A 12,038-nucleotide genomic window follows, 5' to 3' on the forward strand; every position below is an offset into this window, starting at 1 on the left:
TAAACTCCGGGAGTTGGTGATGGACAGGGAAGCCTGGTGCAGTCCACAGGGTTGCAAAGAGTCAGACACAGAGTGACTGAACACCTGTGGCTGGCAATTTTTACTGTGGCTGGCCAAAAAGTTATTTCTCTAACACTTTGTTGGTTATTACATTCAACAATTATACCTAATACACCTGTAAAGTCATTTTCGTGAAACACTATATTCAATATACTCTTCTTTGGAAGCAAAGGAGCATTCTCCAGCACCATTTCATTTTCACTTCCCATTGCAGAATCAATCACTAAGGATTTTTGTCTTTTTGTTGGTCTGACATCATCATTTACATCATCTGAATCAGAATTATATTCTGAAGAACTATCATCTTCTGAGACACAGTATTAATATATATGTCAGTCAGCCAGAGAAAACATCTACCTAAGATTCACTGAAAAATTCGTCACTCAAAGTTCTGTGATGCTTCTTTCTTGAAAATTTTACAGAATAAAGGTCTGTTTATAATATACGCAATGTTGGAACAGAAACCTGACCCAGCAAAATGTGGATGACGACAATCCTAAGCTGTCTGATGAACGCTTGACCAATCTGAAGCTCTCTGCACTTCACACGGTGACGTCAAGGGGGACAGATGTGGAGCTCTGATGTGGTGTCGGGCCCGTCACCAGTGCTTTCACACGTTTGTGACCACTGTAAGGATGTTGGAAACACGCCACAGAGAGTGGGGTACAGAGGTATGAGGGCATCACTGAGCAACTCAATCAACACCTACAATAACCTCTGAGCTTCATGTTATTTGAAAACTTAATTCCTGTTTAAGTCCCTCATTCTTTTCTGTTATACAGCCATATTCCTAAGTGATACATTTTCCCAAAGAGGGCTTTTCTGAATCATGTTTTGCACCCCTGTAATTATTTGTAAGTCTGATATATAAACTACTATACAATTATGTTCACTATAAGACATAGTAACAACAGAAAATGTTAGAGAGAAAACCTAAGTAGCAATTCTGATACTTCCCCCTACACACCGATGGATCATCTCATATAGCCTGGGTGTGTAATCTCTTAAAGTTCTGAAATTCTGGCTTTGTTTACTCTGTAATCACTCGGAATTGTTTGCTCTCTAGCAATAAAAAAGGAATTGGGATTTAAAGAAGGCTATGAATTCACTCAGGATTCACAGAAGACCTGCACTAGGCCTCAGGAAGATATGAATCAAATCTTACCTCCTATCACCATCTGTACTTGTGTTTCTACTCCAGATATAAAATCGAGAGAAACACTCCACTGGCCTGGCCTTGGTCACATCCTGTGGTCAGGGTGCAATCCTGTGACTGACAGCTCTTTCAGAAGCACACCAAGTCAGAGAAGGCCCCAGGAGATGCTCAGTAGACAAAAACTTAAGGCTGGAGAAGGAGTCTCTTAAATTCTACACAAAGTCACCACTTTTAGAACAGTGCTTTGGAATAAAGTCAGAATTATCAATCCACTTTAGTTTCTTTTAAAAAAGTTTATCTCAAGGTGCTAAAGCATAGATAATTTTAGAACTTCAATTTATACAATAAGCAAATCTGAGACTTAAATTTCAGAACTTTCCACATGTCAACAAACTAGTAATTGATGAAACACCTCAATGACAATGACTGATTAAAAGAATATGATCCACAGACTGCCTGTTCATAGACCTCCAAAAGGATTTAACCACTTTCCGGTTTTAGGTTCACACTCCCCATTTTATTCTCTTTATCTCCTCTACTGGCATTAATTAGTTCATAAGCAAAAGCTACAAAATGTCAAGTCTGAAATTTTATTTCACTAATTTAAAAGATAAAATGTTTTTCAAATCTTATTAAACTCATTTATTTGAAACATGTTTACATAGAGGACAAACAGATATAGGATTTCAAGTAATTTATGGTAGCGCCCACTGTCCATTTAAGAATATGCTTCTTTCTTTCACAAAAACTCTGCATTAAGAGGCAAAAAAAAAATTTTCTTTTATACAGCATGAGAGCTGGATGCAAACTTCTGATGTATACTTATGTCATTATCAACTCTGATGTTGAAGCTGGGAGGCACACATGTTCACAGCCCAGTTAAACGATGCAAAGAGAAAGCTTCTGTCTCTCTCAGGTACCAATGAGAAGCCCATCCGCGTCCCTCACAGCAGTGTCACGCCCTTGACCCCACGCCGGGTCACTTCTTCTTCTTTCCCTTCCCTTTCTTACTCCCCTCTCCTTGCTGAAGGCTTTGGTCACCGCCTCCTGTTTTCTGTGTCCTTGTTTTCAGCTTAGGTATCATTTCTGCAGCATACAACATTACTGACTTACCTAGGAACCAGAAGTTTGGCTTAGTATATAAACTGAGAAACAAGATGTAAAAGGTCATCATACTTGAAAATCATAAAGTTCATGAAGTCCTCACCACATCAAGAAAATAAGAATTTAAAAAGAAAAAATTATTTAACTAGGAAGACAATGATTTGCAGAAAATGGGGACCTTTCCAGGAGAAAATTTATTAAGAGCAATGCAGAAATTAAATTTAAATGAACAAAACAAAAATTTAAAACACTTTATTTGAAATAAAAATTTTTACCTTGATCCTAGTAATTGACTTGAAGACTAAAGGAAACATCTAAACATAACAAGCTGGCAATGGAATCAGGCTGTTAATTGTATCTTAAGCTAGGAAGCACAAGGCTTCTGAGTCTTCTAACAAATATTCAATGTCATTAAGCTGTAAAAGATTTTTTAAGGAATAAAATGCTAGAGATAATGCAATAGTCTTCTCTGACCACCACACCCCTGGCACCACTCCTCACTGCCTGCTTGCATTAGGGTAACCACTACCTTAAGACTTGGTGTTTTCTTCCAATATATATAAACACACACTCACACACACACACACACACACACACACACATACACACACACACGGAGTCAAAGCAAACACAACACCCAGTTGTGGAAGTGACGGGTGATGGAAGCAAGGTCTGATGCAATATGTAAAGAGCAATACTGCATAGGAACCTGGAATGTTAGGTCCATGAATCAAGGCAAATTGGAAGTGGTCAAACAGGAGATGGCAAGAGTGAATTTCGACATTTTAGGAATCAGCAAACTAAAATGGACTGGAATGGGTGCATTTAACTCAGATGACCATTATATCCACTACTGTGGGTAAGAATCCCTTAGAAGAAATGAAGTCGTCATCACAGTCAACAAGAGAGTCCGAAATGCAGCACCTGGATGCAATCTCAAAAACGACAGAATGATCTCTGTTCGTTTCCAAGGCAAACCATTCAGTAACACGGTAATCCAAGTCTATGCTCCAACCAGTAATGCTGAAGAAGCTGAAGTTGAACGGTTCTATGAAGACCTACAAGACCTTCTAGAACTATCACCCAAAAAAGATGTCCTTTTCATTACAGGGGACTGGAATGCAAAAGTAGGAAGTCAAGAAACACCTGGAATAACAGGCAAATTTGGCCTTGGAGTACAGAATGAAGCAGGGCAAAGGCTAATAGAGTTTTGCCAAGAGAACGCACTGATCACAGCAAACTCCCTCTTCCAGTCACACAAAAGAAGACTCTACACATGGACATCAGCAGATGGTCAACACTGAAATTAGACTGATTATATTCTTTGCATCCAAAGATGGAGAAGCTCTATACAGTCAGCAAAAACGAGACTGGGAGTTGACTGTGGCTCAGATCATGAACTTCTTATTGCCAAATTCAGACTTAATTGAAGAAAGTGGGGAAAACCACTAGACCATTCAAGTATGACCTAAATCAAATCCCTAATGGTTATACAGTGGAAGAGAGAAATAGGTTTAAGGGACTAGATCTGATAGACCGAGTGCCTGATGAACTATGGACAGAGGTTTGTGACATTGTACAGGAGACAGCGATCAAGACCATCCCCAAGAAAAAGAAATGCAAAAAATCACAACGACTGTCTGAGGAGGCTTTACAAATAGCTGTGGAAAGAAGAGAAGCAAAAAGCAAAGGAGAAAAGGAAAGATATACCCATTTGAATGCAGAGTTTCAAAGAATAGCAAGGAGAGATAAGAAAGCCTTCCTCAGTGATCAGTGCAAAGAAACAGAGGAAAACAGTTGAATGGGAAAGACTAGAGATCTCTTCAAGAAAATCAGAGATACCAAGGGAACATTTCTTGCAAAGATGGGCTCAATAAAGGACAGAAATGGTATGGACCTAACAGAAGCAGAAGATATTAAGAAGAGGTGGCAAGAATACACAGAAAAACTGTACAAAAAAGATCTTCAAAACGCAGAAAATCACGATGTGTGCTCACTCACCTACAGCCAGACATCCTGGAATGTGAAATCAGGTGGGCCTTAGGAAGCATCACTCGGAACAAATCTAGTGGAGGTGAGGCAATTCCTGTTAAGCTATTTCAAATCCTAAAAGATGATGCTGTGAAAGTGCTGCACTCAGTATGCTAGCAAATTTGGAAAACTCTCAGCAGTGGCTGCAGGACTGGAAAAGGTCCCTTTTCATTCCAATCCCTAAGAAAGGCTATGCCAAAGAATGCTCAAACTACTGCACAACTGCACTCATCTCACACGCTAGTAAAGTAATGCTCAAAATTCTCCAAGTCAGGCTTCAACGATACATGAACCGTGAATTTCCAGATGTTCAAGCTGGATTTAGAAAAGGTAGAGGAACCAGAGATCAAATTGCCAACATCCTTTGGATCATCGAAAAAGCAAGAGAGTTCCAGAAAAACATCTATTTGTGCTTTATTGACTATGCCAAAGCCTTTGACTGTGTGGATCACAACAAACTGTGAAAAATTCTTCAAGAGATGGGAATACCAGACCACCTGACCTGCTTCTTGAGAAATCTATATGCAGGTCAGGAAGCAACAGTTAGAACTGGACATGGAACAAGAGACTGGTTCCAAATAGGAAAAGAAGTACAGTATATATATATATACACATACTGTATATACAATATACAGTCAAGGCTGTATATTGATACCTTACTTATTTGACTTATATGCAGAGTACATTATGAGAAACAGTGGGCTGGATGAAGCACAAGTTGGAATCAAGATTGCTGGGAAAAGTATCAATAACCCCAGATATGCAGATGATATCACCCTTATGGCAGAAAGCGAAGAAGAACTAAAGAGCCTCTTGATGAAAGTGAAAGAGGAGAGTGAAAAAACTGCTTAAAGCTCAACACTCAGAAAACACAGATCATGGCATCCAGTCCCATCACTTTACGGCAAACAGATGGAGAAACAGTGGAAACAGTGGCAGACTATTTTTGGGGGCTCCAAAATCACTGCCAATGGTGACTGCAGCCATGAAATCAAAAGACGTTTACTCCTTGGGAGTAAAGTTATGACCACCTAGACAGCATATTAAAAAGCTGAGACGTTACTTTGCTAAGACAGGTCTGTCTAGTCAAGGATATGATTTTTCCAGTAGTCATGTATGGATGTGAGAGTTGGAGTATAAAGAAAGCTGAGCACCGAAGATTGATGCTTTTGAACTATGGTGTTAGAGAAGACTCTTGAGAGTCTCTTAGACTGCAAGGAGGTCCAACCAGTCCACCCAATAGGAGATCAGTCCTGGGTGTTTATTGGAAGGACTGATGCTGAAGCTGAAACTCCAATACTTTGGCCACCTGATGTGAAGAGCTGACTCATTTTAAAAGACCTTGATGCTGGGAAAGATTGAAGCCGGGAGGAGAAGGGGACGACAGAGGATGAGATGGTTGGATGGCATCACCAACTCAATGGAGATGGGTTTGGGTAGACTCTGGGAGTTGGTGATGGACAGGGAGGCCTGGCGTGCTGTGGTCCATGGGGTCACAAAGAGTCAGCCACGACTGAGTGATTGGACTGATACACACACATATATATAATATCAATAAATAACACTGCATCCACATCTATCAATAAATAGTAATATTTTGTATTTAAATTTACACCTTAGTAGCACCACACTGCATACTTCTTGCTTTTTTTCCACTCAGTACAGTTTTTTAGATTTATCAGTATTAGAAATTAGTAACAGACCTCAAGCATTTCTAGATGTGAAATAGCAATAATATCTGACCATTTAATAATTTCTCACTCTTAACCTGGGAACAACAATGGACTTCCATAGGTTCCTAAAATGTTCATGGAAGAATTTTTTTTTTTTTTGGAGAAATGATTACTAGGTTTCATTAAATTCTCAAATGTCCTTAACATAAAAGAAATTGAAAGCACTGTTTCTCTCCATCAGCAGTAGTCCTTTTTCTAAATTAATTCACAGAATGCAAATTATGTTTCTGACTTGTCAAAATGTCAGTTTTAGAACATTTTTGGCAATGTAGAGGAATAACCTATCCCAAACTTCATTCATTCATTAAAAAAGCTTACGTGATGGGAACTGTACAAGACAGAGGCTGCCATCTTCCTGTTTGAGCTGGACCCGGACTCTGCCCCTGTACTGAAGATCACGATTCCATTCTCTAGAGTACATCTTATTTTTCTTAACAGAGAGAAAGAAAAACAAGATTTAAGAAAGTTATCACATCAATGAAATGAGTATGGTAGTGAATGAAGAACTATATCATACCTCAAGAAACACATTAAGTCCAACCGCTGCACATACATCTTGAATCTCTGTAGCTGTAGGATTTTCAACAGCCTGAAAGTTAATTAAAGATGAAAACACTAAATAGCTCAGCTTCATGTGGATACTGCTACACTGTTGTATAAATCATTTCAAACACTATGAATAAAACACATACCAAGACCCTTGCTTTCCTTAAAAAAAACACAAAACAACAACAACAAAATAGGTACAGTTGTTTCAACTGTAATTTTTAAATTCCTGGAACTCACATATTCAGACTTTTGTGTCCATTTCCCTTCCATGAGAACATAACCTTCACAAGGTTAAGGACTGCTTTGTTCACCAATATATTCACCTGGCATAATGCTTGGAACATAGTAGGTGTTAAATGAATATTGGTCAAACAACTATTACAGATACAACAACTTTAGAAAATTGTTTGGCAGAATCTATGGTAAGTAAAATAAATGCATTCTTTATGGCCATGCAATTCCACTGCAAGGTTATACCCCCCCAAAAATACAAAATAGACAATCTCAAGAAGCACTACTTATAACGGCCTCAAACTAGAAACTGCCCAACTATCTGTCAATAGTAAAATGGACTGTGGTACACTCACACAATGCAATACTACAGAGCAGTAGTTTTCAGCAAGGTAATCTTGCACCCTGACACTTATCAGTGCTTGGAGGCACATTTTTGATCATCACAACTAGTGTGGGGCAGGGTACTGGCTTCCAGTGGGTAGATGCCAAGGAAGCTGCTAAACGACGCAGACAGCACAGGACCGCGCTCACAACCATGAACGATCTGGCTCAAAATTCAACGGTGCTGCTGTTGGGAAACCCTACGACCGAGGGATGAGATTTAACAAACTATACTCAAAAGTGCAGGTAAACCTCAGAAGCTTAACATTCATTGACATAAAAGCACACAGTGTGTGATGCCATTTAAATAAAATAGAAAAACAAGCAATAGTAATCTATGGTATTGGAAGTCAGGACAGTGGTCATCCTTTGTTATGACTATACGTGCAGGCGACACTGGGGGGTGGTGGGGGACATAAAGGAATCTTTCAGGATGCTAGAATGTTTTGTTTTTTATTAATTTGAGTACTTGTTTAACCATGTGTACTCACTTCATGAAAATTAATCAAGAAAAACACTTAAGATTTATGTATGTTTCTGTATGTAAGCTATCAATAAAGTTAAAAGTAATTCAGTCATTCTCCGAATTATCTGAGAGCCTGCTGCTGAAGGCCCCTGTCAGAGGCTTGATGTTGGGCATTTTTCTGAATCAGCGCTTTGGCATTTTCTCCTTTACCCTGCAGCAGCGAAGCAGACTTTACATATTTAAGCAGCAAAATGGGAGATATGAAATAACACAAAAATAATGTGTTTTTTTCAGGCCGAGTTCCTCAAATCCATTAGATTACAAAATGTAAATCAACCTTAAAAATAGGATATAACATTAATTGTGAAAATAAAGAGCTACAAAGATCCCTTCACTTCGCTCTGGCTCTTTCTAAACTTAAGCACAAGGCCAACTAAGAACTTGGGTTTTTCTATTGAAACAGCACAAGGGAGAAATCATTTAAGACTATAAATACCTACTTAAAAAAAGTGTTAATTTTAGAGTAACTTAATTCAAGTCAAAAGGATGACGATGATGATAAGGGGCCTAAAACTGTAAAACTCAACACATCTGAATTTTCTGCAACCCTTGTTTAAAATAAAAAACTCAACTAACATTCCGGACATGATATTGTGCAGTGCTATAATTTTGGTTTCCTTTATTAAGAAGAAGATTGTCATAACATTGGTTAAAAAAAAAAAGGGCAAACCCTGCAACACCCCACCCCCAAACTCTTTCAAAGAAAGGCTCATGAAGAATCACTTAAAAAAGCAGCCTAGTCGTTGGCTGCCCGTTCTCCTTGGGCCTCAAACAATGCAGCAGAGTAAAAGAAGTCTTTGTGGCCTAACAGGATAAACTGCCCAGGCCCTCGCGGCAAAGCATGCTTACCTTACTTATGGGGATTCGCCGCCCCTCCGCGATGGTCTTCTTGTTATTTAAATAAGCAGGATAAATACAAATGAACCTGCCACAGGAAAAGCCCAGCTGGTATCATTAGAGCAATATTTCCCCAAATTTATTCATTCTTTCACCATCATCAAGATTGCCGGTGCACCTATACTATTATTCAGTTCAGTTCAGTCGCTCAGTCGTGTCCGACTCTGCGACCCCATGGGCCGCAGCACGCCAGGCTTCCCTGTCCATCACCAACTCTCGGAGCTCGCTCAAACTCATGTCCATCGAGTCGGTGATGCTCCCCTCTATTTAAAAACCGAACTTTAACTTATTACCTTAGATGAAAAAAACATCACTTGCTAGACAAAGGTTTTTTTAAAAAAGAAAAGAAACCAATACCGGAACGGTTCATTTACATACAACAGCCTGTCAAAAGCTTCTGAGGGCGGGCCCTGGTCTCTCACCCGCCAATGACCGAAAGAAGAGTTGTCACTTAGTGACTACTTACCGTCACCCACGGACCTCCAAATATCCTCCGTCTCAAGTACAGGTAAACATCGAGCTACGTAAAGTTGGAATCTAGGGTCCTGCGAACACCCCAGTGCAGCCGGGCCTCTGGGAGGTACGGACGCCCGAGAACAGGGCCAGGGCCTAGCTCCCTCTGAGGAGCTTTCCTTAGGATTTGGGAAGGAGGCGCAGAACAGGCGGGCTTGCCCCAAGGCCCTTCCTCTTTCCGGACTCACCTGTCCTGGTCGGCCGGGGACCGCGCCGCGGCGCAAGCCATCTTCACCCGGGTCCAGACAGCGTCCACGCCCAGAGAGCACCCGGGGAGGGCCAGCAGGTAAAAAAGCCGGCCGGGGTTCCTCTCTGAGAGTTCCCAGACCACCCCGTTTCCGGCGGAAGTCCCGCCCACCGGAACGCCTACTCGTCTCGGCTCTCCGGTTCCTGACGTGGCGTTGAAATCTCTTCCTCTCGCGAGAGGGTACAGGAACGTGACTCATTCCTTCCTTTCTGTGAGCTTGCAGAAACCAGCCTTTGGAATGCTCGCGCCGTCGCTAAAATTGGTTTACGCTTTCACCCCCCCCCCCCGTTTTTTTTTAGCTACTTTCAGTTTGAGTGTGGATGGTGCATGGTTCTCTCATCCTCAGAGTACGGCTCAACACCGCGGGTTGTTGGTGAGTTCTGAGCAAGTTGTTAGGGTAGGCAAGGAAACGCCCAGTTTGTTTAATCATTAACCGCCCCTGGGCCCCGCAGCTTGCTTTCAAGTTGGCAAAAATCAATTTTTATAGTGGTGGAACTAGCAAAATTACTGGCACTGTGTTTCAGTGTTCCGTGTAAATGTTAGGAATTCGACTATACACTTTTCAAAATCGCTACCCTAAAATTAAACTCAGTGGTAAAGAATCTCCTTGGCAGTGCAAGAGATGGGTTGGATCCGTGGGTTAGAATGATTGATCCCCTGGAGTAGAAAATAACAACCCACTTCAGTATTCTTCAGATCTTTATATTGGTGTAAGAGGGTAAAGACTAAGTAAAATCTCTTGGTGAAACTGTTTCACTACAAACCCTTTAAGGCATTTGAACACGAGCAGTACTGCTTTGGCACTCTGAGGGGATGTGTTATACTAAATCCCAAAGTGGAGGATAGGTGTTCTTCCCGCTTCTGTAGGGACAGAGTGCAGCTTTTGGACACCAAGAAGTGATAGGATGGCACCCAGTACGGTGCCTCTCACTTAGGCACCACCAGGCTGGTGTCTAATGGAGAGCAGTGTTTGGTAGATCTGGTTGGTTTGTAAAGAGTAAGGTGAGAACATTGAATGAGCTGAAGACTCAAGATTGAAAAGACTCGGTATTAAAAGACAGGGCTGTGGAAAAAGACACACAGCTGGTCTTATGCTAGTAAAATTGCTTTATTCCAAGGATTAAAAACAACCCTAAGAACACCAGGTAGGAAGTAAGTTTTCTATAGGGGAAAAGAACTCAGCCTGATATCTGAACTTTTTAGCCACAGTAAACATATAGAAGAGTTTTGAAGAAAATGAATTGTGACTAAAGTCGTGACTCAAATTATCCTTTGTGTGAGGGCAAAAGAAAGACAATTTTAAACAAGCAAGGATTGAGAAAGTATATTCCCAACCTAGCTTTTCTGGAAAATAAACAAGCAAATACTATTTAAGGACATACTCCAGCCAAACCAAATTATATTAACATAAAGAAAGTGTTTCCACTACGCAATATAGAGGAAACAGTGAACACTTACATCTAAGTAAATTCAGATAACTTAATAATTTATATAAAGTGATGGTGAAGATAACTGCAATTGTTAAAAAGATTCTGAAAATTAAAAACAAGTTAATATATTATTACTGAACACAGATTTTATAAAGAACTTAGATTTCAACTGAAATAGTGTATGTCTCTATTTCTAAAATCATTACCTGTTGCATCAAGGGTTTTCATAGAATCTTGACTTCTTGCCATTTTTTCTGTTGTGTCTCTCCTTTTGTGCTCACATCTCTGCTCCTCAACCCCCCATTCCTGGGTAACCCCCAAACCCTGAGTTCTTGCCTCTCTTAAGCACACCTGTGAGATTTTCTCTAACCCTCCTCCCACTAAACTTCAGGCTTGGCTTTACAGATCCCAAACTCATCAAGGTCCTCAGCTAAAGGAAAGGACTTTTCAAGACTTTTATCTTAACAAGAGTCACCCTTGGGAAGTTGTGATTTTAAGTAATAATTTTCCCTTGGTTGTGTGTAGACCAAGTCATCTGTCAAACATTGACCCTGTCACTGGTTCCACAGTTTTGTCAATCTGTTTGTAATTTTGTTTCATACACCTGATGCTTTATCATTTGATGTTCAAAGAAAGTCATAACCGTTTTTCATCTTCTTTTCATTGTTTGATGCTTTTCATCCAGAGTTATACTTTGACATAAATTTACCTATACTGCTTTCTTTGCATTTGCCTGTGTGTAGTTGTGCTTTTAGTTTTGTCCAGGCTGGATCATTTTAGGTGTCTCTTTGACTAATGGCATATAGGTAAAGGATTTTTTTTGACTCCAACTTTATTTTACCATATATGCTTAATCCACTCATTATTTGATATTACTGTCACTTTATGCTTTGTTGTGGCTAATTCTCCCTCTCCCCTTTCCCCTATTCTTTGATATCCTGTTCAAGTGTTCCTGTATTCATAGTTATTTTCACTAATGATTTGGATGGAAAGCTTTCTTTTTAACATTGGTGTTAGGACTAAATAGAAAAATTGAACTTGCATTTTTCCAAGTTAAAAGTAAAATAGTATCTTTTGACACTGCCTGTTTAAAAGAATAGAAATTTAGCATGCTTTTATGTCTTCTCTCCCTCATTTCCCAGTTTGGGGTGGAATAATGTAGAATTTAAAATTATTA

General features: G+C 39.9%; 1 protein-coding gene across 2 annotated transcripts; it reads right to left on the reverse strand.

Moving 5' to 3' along the window:
• Positions 1-1,792: 1,792 nt before the first annotated feature.
• Positions 1,793-9,532, reverse strand: SRP19 (signal recognition particle 19). 2 transcript variants are annotated; one of them, XM_065941627.1, is made up of 5 exons: positions 9,373-9,532; positions 8,624-8,699; positions 6,602-6,673; positions 6,403-6,514; positions 1,793-2,329 (listed from the first exon to the last, which is right to left on the reverse strand). In XM_065941627.1, the coding sequence occupies exons 1-5, from the start codon at positions 9,411-9,413 to the stop codon at positions 2,196-2,198; spliced, it is 435 nt and encodes a 144-aa protein (XP_065797699.1). In that variant the 5' UTR covers positions 9,414-9,532; the 3' UTR covers positions 1,793-2,195. The 2 variants fall into 2 exon arrangements, with proteins under 2 accessions (XP_065797699.1, XP_065797700.1); XM_065941628.1 differs by lacking the exon at positions 8,624-8,699.
• Positions 9,533-12,038: the final 2,506 nt, after the last annotated feature.

This window comes from Muntiacus reevesi, chromosome 7, assembly GCF_963930625.1.
Source record: "Muntiacus reevesi chromosome 7, mMunRee1.1, whole genome shotgun sequence".
Lineage (NCBI taxonomy): Eukaryota > Metazoa > Chordata > Mammalia > Artiodactyla > Cervidae > Muntiacus > Muntiacus reevesi.